Below are 20,266 nucleotides of genomic sequence, written 5' to 3'. Positions count from 1 at the left end.
GTACAGCTATGGGTGAACTTGCCGTATAACTGCCCTCCCCCCTATTTGCTATACTTTGGGAGAATAATCCATTAACAGACCTTCCATTAAAGGTAAAGTTGTTCTTTAATCGCTATTTTCCTGTAGCAATAGCACAGGAGCCATCCACAGTCCACACATAGTTTACAGATGACATTTAATCATTTTTAAGGATATTGGACCATAAAGTTCTTGGAAAGGAATAAAATGACCTCACTAACTAGTCCCTGCTCCAGCTCAAGGAAAGTTAGAAGTCGTTATTTAAAACAATGAAAGAAAAAGGGAGTGAAGGTAGCGGCGCAAACAATTTTACATTTAAGAAGACAATCCCTGGAATAAACTACAAAGCAGTGGTAATTTCTAATGTAAATATACTGAATATATGAACACCGCTTATATCATTACAAATACATTTACATCAGCATCCCAAAAATGTGAGATACCTGTAATCAACGAAAGGTATTGATAAGCAGCAACTTACAACTGGGGTAAACTAGGTTTCACAAAGGGGTCATTTTCTGCCCCATTGACAGCTTTGTTTTTCCTCTGCTTTGGTTCAGAATTGGCGGACGGGGTCTGGGCATTGTTGGTAGACGGGGGTTTCCGCTTGGCTAGCAGTTTTCTTTGTCGCTCAATGTCTTCTCTTTGCTGATTCACCCATTCCTGCTGCCTGCAAAACAGCAGCAGATATAAGCATATACCTGAATAAATAATACACCGAGAACGCCTTGAAATAAATATGCCCTGAATTCTGTTTCCAGGCAACAAATACACGTATTGTTTGTTCTCTCTGCTGCATGTGTCATTCACTGGGTCTATTTAATGGAAGACTTTGAAGGGGAAAAAACTTGGCCTATTCCACCCTCCTGTATGATTTGAAGAGGACCAGTCACAATTAACATCTACTTACTAAAATGCCTAGATTATTCTAGCATTTTACAGAAATGCCAACTTTATTCAGTCTTCATTGTATTTCAATGATATAAAATATTATCCTCCTTAACCTCCTTTAACAGGTTTAATACCGCACCAATTAGACAAATTCCCATCAGATGCTTTTGAGTGCACAAATGTGGGTCTATATAGGAGTGACTGCTATTTGTGGGGCAATCCAACAGTCTGAAACGTATATTGTGCGTGTGTGTAAAATAAAATATATCCTGAAAATCAAGATGCGCAATACAGTTCTAACTTGATTGGACTTACGTCACTACCAACCAGTCACTACTACCTTGTGTGTCTCACTGTGTGTGGCCAGCTGAAGAACTCCCACACACACTTATGTCACATGACTCATTGGGGGGTATTCAATTGTTGCTTTTAACGCGCTAAAACAAAAAAACCGAGCGCTCGAAAAATATTACAGTTTATACGGTAATATGCGCGTAAATACCGTTAATACGGTAGTTTACTCGCTGAATTTCATCTCGCAGCTCAGGGAGCTGCGAGATGAAATTTAGCGAGTAATTACCGTATTAACGCTAATATTTTTAGAGCGCTCGTTTTTTTTTGTTTTAGCGCGTTAAAAGCAACAATTGAATACCCCCCATTGTGTAAGTATTCCATGATGGAATAGTCAGTGAAAGGAAAAAGGGGGGACACAGCGTATATAAATAGGTCACCCGATAAGCTCCATTCACATGTAGGTGGTGGCAGCATATTTCTCACCCATATTAAAGTCTACTTCTCAACTACCAACAGTGCATGCAGCCATTCTTTAGACTGAAACAATTATATTTAGGAGAGTGCAGCCCATTAATTAACTAAGAAGTTGAGGCATCACTAAAGCACAATACACCTCAGTAAGGCCAGTAGTATCCAATAATGCGATAGGCTGAATATTGGTTCAGCACGTAAAATGGCACATCTGTGTATAGGTACACTATAGTAAGGATGAACAGAGAAGTAGCTCCATTTGTGCTATGACTTTTATCATCAGTATTGCTATGTAGTGAGGGGATTATCTAACTTTAATAAAACTAACAGGAGGCACTTGAGGAGGAAAGGGGATTGTGGGGGAAGAGACCAAAACATGGCTGTGTAGTTCATGCTAAGCCCTGCGTGTTTAGGCCCTGGGTACACAGAAGCACTAGTCATTCCACTTTAAAACGCCATGTTCATTCATGTGCAAACTCTGCACAGCAATCATTTTATGCCTTGCAGAAACAGACGATCAGTGCATATGGGTTTTAAGAAAACATGACAGGTCAATAGCCCAACTATTATTAATCAGTTATGCATATTTATTTATGTATTATTATTTTTTTAAAAAAACTGTTAGACCATTTGTTTCAGCATAACCATCAATGATTCCTAAGCTGTGCTCAGTTAACCCAGCGGTAAATGAGGCATTTAAAACAAACAGCCCAGAGTCTTCAGGACGTCTTTAAAAATAGATAATGTACGACATAAAAGTTTTATATATGCATCTCATAATATGTAAATTTAACAACTGCTGTTATGCAGTAAACTTGCATTTGGAGCCAAGTGATATATCTATACACAAAGTTACAAAATATTCAACAGATATTCTGGTGGATGTAACAAGATTTCTATAACTCTACTTCAATTAATAAAATTGGGGTGGAGGTGCCGCTATATTCACCTAACATATGCCTCTTTGGTTTACAGCTAGAGGATATGGTCATTAGACTGACACGTCAATACTTAATAAATGTGTTTATGTTAGCTAGGGTTTGTATAGTTAGACAGTGAATTGGTACAAATACCTTGTTTTGCTTTAAACAGCTGCTTGCATATGGGCAATAGCTGATGCTTTTCTGTTTGTGTTGTGAATGTATAAATGGTTTGAAAAATAGAAAATACACTGGATTTTCACGCCCAAAAAAAAATTACTTAAAATACAGGCTTCCAGAACCTCAGTGAAACATAATTTGAATATGATTGTTTCTTGCTGAGAGCCCTAGAGGGGCCCAGTAAACCTTCCTTAGCTGATCGTCTGCCAGTAAGAAACACATCATCATTTGGCACCTGAGCGACAATTCTAGAATTCCATAACAAAAGACTAACTTGACAAGGTTTTGAAAAGCAAATCCATCTGTCCACTGTTCAGTAAAGGAGGCCCCATGCCGGACGGTGGTGAAATGTCCCAGCCGCAATCGGTCCTGCATGCTCTTCTCTCTGCTTGCCAGTTTCTCCTGAGTGCTCTGCATTAAACAAGCAAAACATCCCATTGGTGTTTGGCACAAAATTTACCCCGATGTCCAACAGCAAGACAACCCCATCCATCTAATAATAATACAGCAACAAGAAATGATGTACCATAAAGTAACTGTACTCAACTTTGAGGGACTTAATATTTGAAAATGTTTAAAGGGTGTCCAACAGCTACATATAGTGGGGGCAGTCATATTGGATCTCTGTGTTGGCTGTATTCTCTACGACATTAGTTCTAAACACAGAGCTAGACCACTATATGTAAGTGATGGGGGCACTTTAATACAAATTTGTAGTTTTATGAAGTGTGCACCTGTTTACATTCATGAATCAATTTCCTATATTTTTCTTTTAATCACCTACTACAGATTTCAGGTGTGCCTTGTTTTGTAATAACACGGTGGTACCCTTGTAGACTACAATGATAATGAAACCCACTACTAAAGTTTTGATGCAGGTATTGTGTTTCTATACCTCACAACACACCTAGATGCCCTCAACACAAATCACAATAGGAGATACAAATAGTTCTACCCACAACTAGCAGTACTGTGGGGTCTCATGTCAGGGTAGCACACAATTCAGGAAACCTCACCAGTAGCATCAGACCTTCCAATTCTGTTATTTGTGGGGAAAGGGGTGTAAATTACAATTGTATTTGTTATTTAAATGTTATTTATAAAATGGTACACATCCATGGTTTACCAATCAAAAACACAAGATGCAATTCGGTCAACTGGTACATAAACATACAAGTAATTCTATGTTTCTATACTGGGCTTTAGGTAAGGAGTCTTTATGGCTTACAAAGAGTTATATCTGTAGTCATCAGAACTCACCTTTTCAATAAGAAGTTTTTTGCTCATTGAAATACATTTATTCAATCTCTCTTTGTATTTTTCGAGAATTTTTTGCTGTTCGTCTATCTGTCGGCGAAGGTCACAGTTTGTCTGCAATGAAAAAGAGGGATAAAAACCCTTAAAACAACGTTATACATAGCAGCTTTCAGGGCAGTCTAATTTACTTTGTAATTATATCATTACCACACCTGGGAAGTCCATGCCAGAAATGTGTCCAATTTAATTCTTTTCACAGGAAGTGCAACAAATTGATTATAGTGGCTCATCATCAACCTCAGTGTCATTAAACACTAGGCAATTACTCAGTCCTCCTCCAAGCACTTACATTACTCCTACATCTCACCACGTCCACTACGGAATGTTCCTCAGGAACATCGCGGCCAATTGAATCTGTCACTGTTTGTGATGTCACCACAAAACTGAGGTAAGAATGAAGAGCCCTGAGCAATGAAATCATTTTTTTTTTGTTTTTCCTTTCAGAACGTCATTTATATTTATATTTTTCTTCACACATATTCACACAATATTCTAACTGGTCCGGCTGGAGCAGACATAAACAGCTGTCATTGTTAGATATGAACAAGAAAATTAGACCAGTCCCAGTTGGGGCAAATATACATTGTAGATAGATAACCTGGCACAACCTGTTTAAGAACCTTGATGAGGTATGCAGGGGCATGACGGTGTGTTGAAATGGTATAATTGAAACCAGTTCATGAATTTTACTGGCATAAGTGACATCTCAGCCATATTCATTACAACTGCTTGGCTAGTCATTTTGTTTTAGGTGGATTACACTAAATCATAATAGATTACACAAAGGTGTTGTAGGGGCTACTCTCCACATTCCCATGAATATTATATGTTTAAAACAGCAAGTGGTAGTAGCAGACAGATGGCACGCTGGGCAGTTGCCCGGGGGCCCCACAAGCATAGGGGTCCACATAGGCTTGCAATCTTTTCAGTATATTATTGCTGGAGATTTATTCAGAATCTTCAAACCCTCTTTATTAAACCGTTTAGGTGGACTAATCACCTCAGTAGCAGCTGTTCTCTAAACATGCGATCTTGCAGCATAACTTCAATTAACGAATGCATAACTTCACCTTGATGAAATGAACGTACATGTACTTATTATACTGTACAATTATTACTTATAGGGTCCCAGTGCACCGCTATGCCCGGGGCTAAGACGGCCCAGTAGCATTGGATCATTAAAGATGGCCATATATGTTACAATACAATCTTTTAATGGAATTGTAAGTAAATTCAAAACATTTGTGGGCGGCAATAGATTACAGTATTTCCAAATCGATTCAGATCTCTACATATCGTATGTAAACTGTTAATCTGAAATGGTTCAGTTGAAGTTCTTTGAAATGTACAAACAAGTCATGCAGCAAAAGTCTAATGATATTGTAAGGTGACAAGCAATAGTCTAATCAATTTAAAAATAAATAAATTGGAATCGCAATGTGTACGACGTAACCTAACAAGTGTAAAGCCAATCATTCCTTCTAAAACATGAACACTTGCTGCATTTATGCCAGCCTTAGGAGAGACCTCTTATCATAACTTGAGAGTTCTTAGAAATTTGAAATTAAATCAATGGACATCCATAAAGCCCTTAGGTTTGTCCTGCCATGAAGTCCACCCAACACTTCATTTTTAGTGGCAAATAAAGTAAAACAATTCAATGAAAATATTCCTACTTATCCTGTTAAATTCAATTATGGGGTAAAAAGCAATCTGAGATAAAGATTTGTGATGGCAAAATAGAGCGAACACTTGGGAAAACTGGGATATATGGGAGGCCAATATCTTAATGATCTCTACTGAAAAATAAGCATTAAAAAGAGCCTGTCACAAGAAGGTCCTCTGATGTTATATGTTTGCCTTATTACATAGTGCTATGTGGATTGTGCAGTTAGTAAATACAAAACAGGGTCATATTGAGAGTGTTATTTATGTGCGGTGCCCTCTCTCTGCCTCTTGCACATACAGCAGGAGAGCGGTCAGCTATAGAGGGAGACGGCCCAAGACACTCCCAGGATAGTGGACAAGGCACTATGTAGTAAGCATATTAAGATCAATACCCTGCAGTGAAATTTATATATTTATATATATATATATATATATATATATATATATATATATATATATATATATATATATATATATATATATATATATATATATATATATATATATATATATATATATATATATATATATATATATATATATACACACACACACACACATATATATACACATATACATACACACACACACACACAAGTTAACCCGTGCATGATACTCATGCATTCTAGTCAAATCAAGCTACTTAAGGTGTTAAAAAGGTTCTTGTCATGCATTTGGGCCATAGCCCAGGCCTCAACCACCAACCACTCCCCACTGTCACCCCCGGCAACCACCAACCACTCCCAACTGTCACTTCTCCTTCAAGAAATATATATATATTTTTTTTAAATCTTTATAAACACTTTTAACAATTAACAAATTAAATTAACAAATTAAAAACATGTTAGTATACCAAATTTCAGCCCTTTCTGAATTTTTTTTCCACACACACTATGAATTTAGTAGGCCAGTGTATAACGCTGCCCAGCAGGTGGCGCTGCAGCTTGGTTTTATATTTTCCACACACAGACTAACACACGCCACTAGACATATATATATATATATATATATATATATATATATATATATATATATATATATATATATATATATATATATATAAATATATAAATATATATATTCTTTATATACATATACACACACACATCTTAAGAGACAGAGGGAACTTAATTTAGATTGTAATCAAAAGTAAGGGAACTTAGAGGAAATTAATAATGGTAATAGGAAAAAAAATTAATAAAATTGAGGAAAAGGTCATTGAGACCAACCACAGGAAGTTTTACAAAATAATGATAATAACGATAACAGAGCAAGAAGGTGAAATAAACTTAGTAAGTCACCAAAATGAAGAATGCTTTTAAACAATGCCTGGAATAAGAAACATGATTAACATGATTTTTTTTTCAATAAAAAACACCCCTCAACCTTACAAGGGGAAGGAATGGAGCCACCTTCCTTTTAGAACATATGAGGCATCGGGAGAAGAGAAGGACTGTGCAGGATCTAAAGAAAAACCTAAACCACTATCTACTTTACGCAATACAGTTAATTCTCAATTCACGCAGGTTCCACACCAAACACCCTCTTTTTTTAGAAAGAGATCTGAAGTATGCACAATCAGATCAGAAACAGGTATTATCCTTTATTTATAATGCGTCACAAGATTTCTGCAGCTCCGTACACAGTACAAACAGCTGACCATACAGGGTAAGACCGTACAGAACAATAAATGAGTAAAACCAAGACTCCAATAGTTCCAAGCACAGCTGGTACAGTGACGTTGGATGAGAAGAATAGAGGCAGGAGGGAAGAGGACCCTGCTCGTAGGAGCTTACATCCTAAAGGGAGGGCACAAAGGGAGTCAGTGGAGGAAATCACGTGCAGGAGTAGCGAGTACAGGGGAAGAGAGGAGACCGAGCAGGGAGATGGTTAGGTGGAAGGCTGGTAGGCTTTGAGGAACAGATGAGTTTTAAGTGCCCCTTCATTTCCAGATAATACAGCAATCCCAATAGGGACAAAAAGAACTCTGTCAGATGGATAGGTAAGAGACGATAAGGCCTTCAAAAGAAAAACTCTACTACAAGTAGCTCACTAAATCTTATTTCAAATTGGTTTCAATTATCGTTTGATAAAGATTTTAATTTGTTAAAAAAAAGCCTGTCACATTTAACCTAAATAACTTTTAGTAATTTAACCCTGAAAAGACATTTCTAAATATGAGAAGCAGAATTAAAATTCCACAATAAGGTAGTTTATAGTAAAACTTGTAACAAGACTGAGGTGAGTGGGGAATAAAAAGTAAGATTTCCCTGTGTTCTGAATAAACGGCACTTATGTGGATATGTATATTGAGTCGGTATAATGGAACATAAGGTGTTTAATAAATATATATATTTTAAATTTAATTGTCCTATCAAGAATGGCTCTCGATGAATCTCTAATAAGAAACAGATTATTAAATTAAGCAAACAAGCGAGGTGAGATTGTATTACCTGTCAAATAAAAATACATAAGAAGAGGCTCAAATGAGAGAGGGAGGCTTCCATAGTGCATTACTACTTTGGTTTTTTTTTTGTTTTTTTTCTAAGAAACAATGAACCAGAATGTTAAAATCAACAGCACCAATCTCCAAATTCAGATTAGCCAAGCTTTTCGTGGAGTTCTTTAAAATGCAATACCTAACAAGACTTCAATAATGAGGGGGAAAAATGCTTAATGTCAGGCAGGAAACTAAAATGTGTGTTGAATTGGTGAGAGTAAAATGAAATTGCCTTGAATGTGTGGTTCTTTTGTATATAGCAGCTGTATCACACATTACGATTCATCTGTGCAAACTAATTGTGCTACCAGCAGTAGCCAATAAAATAACCTGCTCTGCCTTCTGAAGTCATCCTCTGACTCTAAATTGCTAACATTTACTGTCAATTCCTTGCCTATTTATCTGTGCAATAGTTATTTATAGAAGATGCACTGATGGTTATTTATAGTAGGACTATTCTATGAGAAGTATAGCAGCCCAGGATGAGCTGCACAGACTGCTATGAAAACCGATATTGTAGCTAACCCTCTAAAAGAAGCAATCAGAACGCGGCTGAAACAGCCAAGGACATTACAAGGACTCCGCGGTAAACCATCATAAAAAAGGGCAGAGCTTGTGTGCTATGATAAAACCCAATAGTAACAACACATTGTTTTACACGGCTGTTAGGGAAATCTACATGGGGCAAGACTGTCCGACACAGAATCACACAGGTAAAGTGATAGTCGGATACACAGTGTTGCGTAAGTAACTCATGTAACAGGAATTAAACAATAGTTGAAACTATTTTTTCTACAGCTATTAGCAAAGTAATCTGCAAGCGCATAGAAATATTTGCATTGGACCCCAACAAACATCTAATTATGTTTCGACAACATCAGGGAACATTTACAGGGTTTTTGCTGTAAAATTAAATGGTTAGACTAGGTCTTATTAATAGAAAGATACAAAGTGTTAACTACGATTTATCTCACTATAAATTAATTCATTTGTTGTCACGATCCTCACTTTGCTTTATTAATTAAATAAGGCTTACAGCTCATTATACTATTGCACTAAAGAGACTTCTTAAAAAGTGAACCCTACTGGTCTCTTAATTTCACTTTAGAAGTTGAATGTTGTAAATGTTTAATGATGTAAAAGATATATTTACTTTCTTTGGTTGAGTCAACAGATCTGTTTACGCAGAAATGTATTTCAAATCGACTTTCAAATGGATGTTAGTTTGCTACAGAGTCTGACTAGTATTTTCCTTTTGACATCTTAAGAGTTTGGTCTTAAGAGTTTAAGAATATTTTTTTTTTTCCCTTTGGAGGGTCCCCCAATTGTAATAAGCATTACAATATTGTGAACTAGCTCAGAGGCTCAGATACTTAGCTAAAAAACAAACAAACAAGAAAGCTTGAGTACCACTATTCTAGGACACAACTAGTTAAAGAGTGAAAAAAGATAGAGGGTGTGTGTTTACTAAACCGCCAGTTAAAAAAAGTGGAGATGTTGTCTATAGCAACCAATCAGATTCTAGCTGTCATTTTATAGAATGCACTAAAAAAAATGACAATCTGATTGGTTGCCACAGGCAACATCTCCACTTTTCAAAACTGCAGTTTAGTAAATATACCCCCAGGGCTTCTTCATTCATAGACACAGGACATTACATGACTTTAAAATATACTTCACCACTCCTTTGTCCATCAGTAAGGTAATTATAAATGGATATGATAAAATGACGCAACTTTAGGACATTCAGTTGTTTGGCCGGTCCTTCCATATAGAATTTAATTTTAGAAACAAGCCACACAATATGGTACCATATATATGTACATACCGTCATTATTGTACATACACAAATGTGCCAAAGCAGTAGAGAATGACAAAAGCACAATTGCTCAGTGTCATTTTTTCTTCAGGAATATTCTAAAATGTTACTCACCCTGAGCAAGTCATCTATTCTGCCTTCTTTTTTTTCGAGATCTTGGTTTTTATTACTTTCTAGAGCAGCAAGTTTCAGCATTGTGAGATCCGTCTAGAAGAAATGTATACATATATATGTATAGAATGATTTCTATTTCACAGAAAAAAAACAAACCAAATAAAAATGGATGTCCTCCCAAAGTAAATATTCAACAGTAAATTTACCACTCCTCTGTTGGCAAACAGCAGAGTGCTAATGTCTGGGACTCCTACAATTCGGGAGGTGGTCACCCCCTTCCCTAATGTGACAAATATCCTACTGGGCATAAGAATTTTCCGTTTCAGGCCTCTGACAGTGTTGGGAGCATTGATTGGATGGTTGCAGCATTTGTAGGGCTTCAATGGGCAACAGCTTAACTTGTTTATTCTATATGAAGCATCACTATGATTGTTTCACCAAGGTAATATAATTGCGTTCAATTTCCCAGCGCTGGTTAAAGCGGATGCCCATCTTCATTTATCTTTTTAAATTAGCTCTTAAGTATGGTTATACAGCTGTAGTAAAAATTGGTTACATGACTGATCGGCTCTATTAATCTCTGTTTGCTTGATTGCGGAGAACATTAGATGAAGTTCATAAATGTTTTAGAGCAAATGTGACAATATAACAGCTTAAAATGAAACAAGGAACTACTGAAAATCTAACAGTCTTTTTTATTTTCAATCTATTCACACTGGAAATGTGAAGCGAAGGAAGTATTGGGGACTAGAGGGAGGGGGGTATCTTTGGGAGCAACTTGCTGGCAAAGATGGTCTCAGGTTCAATGTATCCCCAGTATGTCAAACAATTTCCCCTCATAACATGAATAAACATAGGATACACTTTTTATTAAGTAAATGACCTAGTATAAAGATGCTATGTATCACAAAAGTGGAGTTTGTTTTTAAATCTCACCAAGGTCTCTCCGATACTAGACTTGTAAAATGTTGTCTTCTAGTAGGGAGCAAGGAAGAGAGTTGTGTGACAATTCCTTCAAGCCCAAACTCACTGAAGACATCTGAAAGCAGCATTGTGCAAGAAGTGTAATACTTACTTGAATTTGTTTATAGGATAACTGTTTCGTGGGTGTAAGGAGATGGTCCCCAAACGCTAATGCAGTGGGAGAAGGACTGTTCTGTCGAACCTTAAAAATAATAAAAAAAAGAAGAATATGATTTTGTTATATAATAATATATATTTCTAGACATATTTTATGAGGAAGCTTTGGAAAAGATTGGTTTGTATAAATGTAATATACAAGTTGGATGTACAAACGTTGTTTCATATAGAAGTGTGTTTGACAGCACAGTATTCCCACATCAGTTTAACAGATATTTAACAATGTTACCCTGTACCATGGCGGGAATCTGCTGCTTTGCCTCTATAACTCTCAGTCTGTGACTTGACCCCATTCCCTTCCTCACATCATAACACCAGCCCTCGCATTACTAACAGAATCACATCACTGCCTCCTGCAAGCTGCTGGGGGCATTCCTATGATCAGTCTGGTTACCTACACCCACTACAAAACTGGGGACACACAGGGAAGCAGGAAACCAAGAATCATAGCAAAACGATGGCCTGACCCTAGCGAAACAACTTCAAAATGATTCCAATGGTGAGAATACTGACTAAAAGGCTGGTCAGAGACCAACGGCACTGCCAATAAAGCCACTTACATTATAGGTGTATATTAAATATGGTTTGGGCAAACCTGGGGTACCGTTACAAGGAAACACAGACCTCAAACTTAGGGCAAGATTTATACCTAATAATCAAGCATTAGTTTTCATTAAGCAACACAGACAAATAAAAAAATATTTTACATATATTCATTTTAAATGTGTAAACAAAAATTAAAACAAATGATATTATATATATCTGGCAGTAATCGCTATAAGAACACAGAGAGATGAGACTCACAGAAGATGACGGTGTGGAATGTGAGTGAGAATTCTGTGGGGACCGTATTGAAGGAGGTAGACCTCTTACAGGACTGGAACCATTCCCAGCTTGGTACTGAGGAGACAAAAGGCAGGAAATGATCACTGCACTGTGGAGTAACAGTTTGTAATGTACATTGAGTCCCGGCACAATGAATATTTCCCGACTCTTCTCACTTGTGCTCCAAAGTGAGCTTAAGTCTGTCCTTCCGACAACTATACAGACAGCAGCCAGGCATCATCATCATCATCATCATTTATTTATATAGCGCCACTAATTCCGCAGCGCTCACATCAGTCCCTGCCCCATTGGAGCTTACAGTCTAAATTCCCTACAGACAGACAGAGACAGACAGACAGAGACACACAGACAGAGACAGACAGACAGACACACAGACAGACACACAGACAGACACACAGACAGACACACAGACAGACACACAGACAGACACACAGACAGACACACAGACAGACACACAGACAGACACACAGAGAGAGACTAGAATCAATTTTTTTTTTTATTGCAGCCAATTACCCTACTAGTATGTTTTTGGAGTGTGGGAGGAAACCGAAGCACCCGGAGCAAACACAGGGAGAACATACAAACTCCACACAGATAAGGCCATGGTCGGGAATCGAACTCATGACCCCAGTGCTGTGAGGCAGACGTGCTAACCACCACGCCACTGCACTGCCCAAATGTCACACAGTTACCACATGACCATGATCGGAGGGGGAGCGCCGTCACCACACGGTTACAGGATAGGTGTACCCGATTTTTCTGCATGAAGAATGGCAGCAATTGGATATAATGCTGCAATCGAAACCCTCCTGGAGTAATTTTATACTCGAATTTCCTATAGTGGTACATTTTAATTTAATTGTCCCAGTACGTGCTTTATAGGGAAATGAATACACAATTAGTATCGTCACTTATTTTGCCAAACAACTTAGTAAATGCTTAAACTTATGCGGAAATAAAAATGTTTAGAAGGTGGAGTTACCACTAAAGGTCTCTGGCCAAGAACGACTTTTATGGGTCCAGTGCAATATGTCTACAGCTTGTGTGGCGAGGAAGCATTAGATAGCACAGAGGCAACCTGTGGCTGTCCAGGTTCTAGTATGGCCAACAGATCTAGTAATTCCAAAAAGCAGTTTGCCCAATATACAGTGCTGCATAAGCCAGAATGGTATTGAGTCAATTTGTGACAATAAATACTTTTGACTTGATACAATCCATGTCCTGCATATGGGCAAAATCACCGGCATTAGAAGAATATTTGATGCCTGTTACATCTGTATATTAAACACACATTTTACTAAAACGTGTATGCAGCTCTAGGAAAGCTGTATATATATTACAAGTTAACCCGTGCATGATACTCATGCATTCTAGTCAAATGAAGCTACTTAAGGTGCTAAAAAGGTTCTTGTCATGCATTTGGGCCATAGCCCAGGCCTCAACCACCAACCACTCCCCACTGTCACCCCCGGCAACCACCAACCACTCCCAACTGTCACTTCTCCTTCAAGAAATATATATATATTTTTTTTAAATCTTTATAAACACTTTTAACAATTAACAAATTAAAAACATCTTAGTATACCAAATTTCAGCCCTTTCTGAATTTTTTTCCCCACACACACTAAGAATTTAGTAGGTCAGTGTATAACTCCGCCCAGCAGGTGGCGCTGCAGCTTGGTTTTATTTTTTCCACACACAGACAGACAGACTAACACACGCCACTAGACATTTATATTATAGATATGCATAATGGTGTCAAATATGAAGTTAGACTGTCCGTTTATTTTGGCGAGTGCCCCTCTAAGCCCCGTATTGTAAACTTACATCAAAATAGTCGCTAATCTTGTGACCACGGCCGCCGCTATTCTTTCCTACAGAAAGGAAAAAGTTTTTGTTATAAACAACAATCTCAGGCATGTTAGATGGCAGGTACGATAGCTCCCTAATCTGTTCCAGCATTTGTACTTCTCCACACGAGGATATATGTTCCTGCATTTACTTCCTCTGGTACTCACTTCAATACAGTTATTGTGTCGTTTTAAAAGTGTATGCAGGTACTACCTAATGTATGCACATACATGCCACTAGTATCAATGATAATATAACCTTACAGAACAAAAAAAAAAGATTTATCACATTAGATATGTAATATTTGCTACACAGAGTTTGGATTCACAGAATCAGCGTTATTTATAAAAACATAGGAAAGATAAAAATACATTCTCTTGTGTCATGTCAGGGTTTTAAACCCACACAAAACATGCCACTGTGCTGTAACATTTACTGGCCAGTAGCTATAGGATGATTAGACAGAATATCACCTACATCATGTCACCGTGATCAGACAAGAGCCGAAACGCTGCAGGCTGCAGAATTAAATAATGAGCACAGCCATGAAGAGAGTTTGTAAAATAAAACTGGATCAGGATCTATTTTTGAAGCAGTAAATGGTATCCAACATACACAAAACCCGCGCTGCGTTCTTCATCTCAGCAGAGCTCCACTGTAACTTGGCCAATTAATTTATTCATTTGAAACTATAGGAAAAGCATTGGACACCTCAGGTAAAGGTAAGAAGCCAACTTCTCCATGGAATGGAGTACCCAAACATATCTGCTACATGAAAGTAACACACAATGGCCTGAATCAGATGTCCGACTGCTGACCCTACAGTGCTTTCCCTGTGTAACTCTGTACAAGATGTATGTAATGGGTCTGCATCCTGCCCACAACATCAACAAGTAGCATTATTTGCCCCTAACTGCCTTACATCATAGGCAACAGTAAAATTCAAAAGCAGTGGGTGTTATTTGGTATACATAACCAAGTGAGGCAAATGATAAAGGAACCCATGGTTTTAAATGTCATAATCATACCATACACTGCTATTAACGCAGTAAAAGACAGCAATAGCTGGCCATAAATGACAGCCAAGCCTATTGTAACCCGACCAGAACGCACACAGGAACAAGCAGCTTTAAGTCTCCAAACTACTGACTCACAAAAAAAGGTAAAGGAGCAGGTGGAAGTGGCCGTTTCATATAATTAAAATGTTTGCCTTGAGTATTCCTTTCATAACAAGAAAAGAAGATTAAACAAAAAAAACAAATCTCATGACCGGCCAATTACTCAATTAGGAGAAAACATTTTCACTGGAAAGGTAGCAATGCACTTTAATTATTTTCCCTCTCCATTATCTAGTGGAAATATTGAGACAAACGTATAATTAGATGTTCAGTATAGAACTTTGGCCGGTTACTGTGAAGGAGCCATGACGTCTGGCCTTCAAGCAGAAAGATAGCAGCTATTATTTATCTGTGCTCCATAATGCCCTTATCTCTTTCTAGAACCCTAGTCTTCTAATCCTCTCAATACAATAGCTTTAAAGCATGGCACAGGGGCAAGGGGTTTGTGGTCAGTATCCAAAGCACTGACAACAGGCAGTCAAAGGGGTGAAAACCACTCTCAACGATCATATCCTGCACAGAGGAAAGATATAAAACGATGTCTGGCATACGCATGCCTCTAAAATCTCCCTCAAAATGCGTTTACCACTTTAAACATAAAGTCTCCTAAATCCTCTTCTCTTCCCAATACTAATTCTTTGCTGAGGGTCCCACACCTTGGACCATTACCATACCCTGAATTTTGCAGGGTCCTAGCACGCACATATAGCAAAGCCTTCTACGGATCACCTCTGGTTCTGTTCTCGCCATGGCAAGAGGTTAGTTAGTGTAGCTAACCAACGTCTATCACATACATGGACGTATCCTTTGAATAGAATGTGAGGAATGAAAAACATTTGGGTTTTTAACTATAAGCAATATACGATGTTACAGTGCTAATTACATTCATTTTCATCTCCTCAATATTTAGCTAATTACCTTGACTGCTTTCACTCTGATTTTCCGCTTTCCTCTTTCTTCCCCTTGTAGAGTCTGACTGTTTCTTTTCTGGGGTCTACAATCCAGGATCAGGAGAGAGGACAGAGTCAAGTATCTGGTAACAAACATTCATTACCCTATCACCACAATGGATACATATTATATACTGCCTTATTTTTCAAACATATAAAAGGTTTTCTCTTTATTTTGGCTCATTTCATATCTAGTCACCTGTCAGTCCTTCTCTAGGATGTAAACTCCCCTGATCTTAGTTTGCTTTTGAGGTATACTCCTTGATTGGCTCCTAAAATCGTCTGGAAACTGAATGTATATTGATATTCACCCTTTGTATTATAACATGTTTACTTCCTTTCAGGCAGTTCAGATATGGGTGTGTAGTAAGCACGGCTCCTGGGTGAAACATTTGCACTTTCTACCATAGTTATATTGTATATATATTAATCTTCTACCTGTATTTCACTCACCTGTACCATCTGACAAGGCCACGGTAAAATGTATGTGGGGCAGGGGGGGAGCTTCGTATAAAGATAATTGAAATCTCTATGAACATGTTTTATATCAAATCATATGTACCCCTCTTTCGCTGTTTGCATTTCACCATCACAATATAAAGATTTAAAGATGAAACAACCTTAAGGTTAATGAACTTGTATATGTATATTGTAGATAACATGCAATGGCAAGAAAAACTATGAGAACTCTTCGGAATTATCTGGATTTCTGCACAAACTGGTTACACAGCGAGATCAATTAACCCCTAGATTAATGTTTCTAAAAAAAAATAATTAATTACGTCAGTAGGACGCTAACCTGGAATCCAAACAAGGAGACAATTGGAGGTGCTGGTTAAAATTGCCCTGCCCTATAAAAACCACTCACAAATTCATGCTTCGAACAGATTAGATCAGGGATTCCCAAACCCAGTCCTCAGGGCTCCCCAACAGTGCAGGTTTTCCATATCTCCTTGCTGGAGCACAGGTGTATTCATTACTGACTGACACATTGTAACAGATCCACAGGTGGTCCTAATTATGTCACATGTGATCCGGAAAACCTGCACTGTTAGGGAGCCCTGAGGACTGGGTTTGGGAAACCCTGGATTAGATCTTAGAAGATTTAAGATTAAGAATGGCTGACTTGCATAAAGCTGCAAAGGTATACAAAAGCCTTCATGTTCATCAGTCCACGGTAAGACACACTGGGCCCGATTCATCAGGGCACGCATACTGAGAGCAACCTACGTTTGGTATTAAACGAATGTATATTGGCTTTCGCACTCCCGAATTCATCAAGGTACGGATTTAAAGAAACATCCGCTGTTAAATTCGGGTGAAGGCCTACTGTGCTCTACTAGACAAGACACTGCACGATACAACCAATACCTATTGGATTATAAATTCGCCAAAGACCGCACAGAGAAAAAATAAAATAAAAAATAAAAATAAAAAATAAAAATATATATATATATATATATATATATATATATATATATATATATATATATATATATATTTAATGCCACCTGTTAATAATAACGTCATTAATGCTCAAACAGTAAAAAATAAATAAAAAAAGTTTTTCTTTTTTAAACTCATCTTCCCCGCGCCGTTCAATGCCCAAAATTGCAGGCTGAAATCAGTACCCCTTGTGTTCGAAGACAGAGCAGACAGGGCTGCATTCACGGTTTTGGGCACAATACGCTCAAAAGTGGCAGATATGTACCTTGATGAATCAGGCCCATTGTCTATAAATGGAGAAAGCCCAGCAGTGTTGCCACTCTCCCTAGGAGTGGCCGTCCTGCAAAGATGACTGCAAGATCACAGCGCAGAATTCTCAGAGGTTAAGAATAATCCTAGACAGTCAGCTAAAGACTTACAGAAACCTCTGCAACTTGCAAACAGATCTGTTCACGAGTCTACCATATTTAAAACACTGAACAAGAATGGTGTTCATGGGAGGAAGAAGCCAATGCTGTCCCAAAAAATATTTCTGCACTTCTGAAGTTTGCTAAAGAGCATCTGAATGTTCTACACCACTTCTGGCAAAATGTTGCATGGACAGATGAAACAAAACCTGAATTGCCTGGAAGGAACACACAACACTATGTGTAGAGCAGTGTTTCTCAACTCCGGTCCTCAGGACCCACAAACAGTGCAGGATTGCCAGGTGACCAGTGACATAATTATACCACCTGCTACACTGTGTCAGTCAGTAATGAATACACCTGTGCTCCAGCAAGGAGATATGGAAAATATGTACTGCTAGGGGTGTCCTGAGGACTGGAGTTGAGAAACACTGGTGTAGAGGAAAGAAAAGGCACCGTGTACCAGCATCAAAACCTCATCCCAGCTGTAAAGTATGGTGGAAGGAGCAACATGGTTTGGGGTTGCCCTGGACAATTAATGTCAAAGTTTATCAAGATACTTTCCAGGAGAATGTAAGGCTAGCTGTCCAGAAATTGAAGCTCAACAGATGGGGGATGAGGCAACAGATCAATGACCCGAAACAAAAAAATAAAATCAAACAACTGAATGGCTTCAACATTAAGAGATTAGCCTTCAAGAGAGGCCCAGTCAGAGTCCTGACCTCATCCTGATTCAGGTGCTGTGACATGATCTAGAGAAAGCAGTTCACACCAGACATCATAACAATATTGCTGAACAGGAACAGAGTAAGGGGGGGTAATAGTTCAAAATTCTCCCTGACCATTGTGCAGGTCTGATCCCTCGCTACAGCAAACGTTTGGTTGAGGTTAATGCTGCCCAAAGTAGGGTCAAACACTTATTAAATCCAAAGATTCACATACTTTTTCCAACCTGCACTGTGAATGTTTACATGGTGCGTTCAATAAAGAGATCAAACTGTGTAATAGTATGTGTGTTATTAGTTTAAGCAGCCTGTTTGTCTATTCTTGAGAGTTGGATGAAGATTTCAAAGGGTTCACATACTTTTCTTACCACTTGTAGTGCACAATGATGCTAGTTTTACAATGGGCCAAACCTGCAAAATAATGGCTCGCCAGCAAGACATTTTCAAGACCTAATATAACAAATGCTGGGTCATTAAGGATACATTCCTCAGGTGTAAATTGGGTCACTTATGACCATCTAAAATAATTCAGGTAAAGAAATCCTCTGTATATATTGCATCAGCCTGCACGTGTTTATGAGATTTAATTAGTATGAGCTGCACGTTTGCCAAAAGTGTGACAGAGGTGAGGACTCCTGAAATCTGAGCAGGCACATGGAAGGCATTCTGTTACCATCACCTTCCTTTATGTATTTAGTGCCAGCATAATACACAGCGCTTTACAGGGAATGTCTGTTATAATCATTCAAATCAGTCCCTGCCCAAGTGGAGCTAAATTCTCTACCACAAACACACAAGTGTGTATTATTTTAGAAGCCAATTACCCAGTAGCCCAGCGCCAGGAATTAGTGCTGTTCCTGTAATTATCAACTGTCGGGTGCCAGGAACTAGCACAGTATCAGTATACATGAACATATCCCCATTAACTGCTACAATTGTTATTCCAATGGCTTATGTATGAAGACTATCCCACACCTCTCAGATTGTAATCTTGTTTGGGCAATTTTTTTTTAAAAATGAGCAGAGTAGTTTGCTCTGTTCTTCTCTTAGGCTAGTGCCACACCAGCATTTTGGAAGCAATATTTTTAGGTTTTGTAAAAAACAGCAGATATTGGCAGTTATTTCATATTTATAAACTCTATGGTACTGCTCTTTGTAGGCACACTAGCTGATTCCATCCCTTGCAAGTGCTTTATGTGCCGTTTTCATCTAGCGGATAAAAAAAATAAAAATAATCCAGGTGCTAAAATCCAGGTCTATTGGAATGAATGTAAAAGCGGTCACACATAAGCTATAAAAAAACTATTGAAGTATAAAGCAGCGATTTCGCTAGCAGATCAAAAAAAGAAACTAAGCATGAGCATCCATGAGAAAGCTCCTAAAATTTAACGCCACAATTATCATACAAACACGATCTGGTATCGCTGCCTACTAAAACAGGTCATGTAACTTCTAAAAACAAAATGGACCTTACTGCTGGACAACAGGCAGGTGCAAAATAATAAGTGTCATGTGACGATGTGTGTGGGCATCATGTGATTAGACTGCACTGGCTCTTTAAAAACGCCCACTCATTCTGAAACCTGATGCA

General features: G+C 38.1%; 1 protein-coding gene across 6 annotated transcripts in view; it reads right to left on the bottom strand.

Moving 5' to 3' along the window:
* The window catches only part of TLK1 (tousled like kinase 1), a 227,892-nt gene that overhangs the window by 15,538 nt on the left and 192,088 nt on the right, over positions 1-20,266 (bottom strand). For all 6 annotated transcript variants that reach the window (XM_075180660.1, XM_075180659.1, XM_075180658.1 and 3 more), the window contains 8 exons: positions 16,066-16,141; positions 14,006-14,052; positions 12,137-12,232; positions 11,268-11,357; positions 10,193-10,285; positions 4,035-4,145; positions 3,049-3,185; positions 500-688 (listed from right to left, as the gene is read on the bottom strand). In XM_075180660.1, coding sequence (XP_075036761.1) covers positions 500-688; positions 3,049-3,185; positions 4,035-4,145; positions 10,193-10,285; positions 11,268-11,357; positions 12,137-12,232; positions 14,006-14,052; positions 16,066-16,141 — 839 coding nt within the window. The remainder of the gene's footprint in view (positions 1-499; positions 689-3,048; positions 3,186-4,034; positions 4,146-10,192; positions 10,286-11,267; positions 11,358-12,136; positions 12,233-14,005; positions 14,053-16,065; positions 16,142-20,266) is intronic.

The sequence above is a fragment of the Mixophyes fleayi genome, chromosome 7 (genome assembly GCF_038048845.1).
Source record: "Mixophyes fleayi isolate aMixFle1 chromosome 7, aMixFle1.hap1, whole genome shotgun sequence".
In the NCBI taxonomy this organism is placed as follows: domain Eukaryota; kingdom Metazoa; phylum Chordata; class Amphibia; order Anura; family Limnodynastidae; genus Mixophyes; species Mixophyes fleayi.
This window is presented reverse-complemented; position numbering and strand designations above follow the sequence as displayed.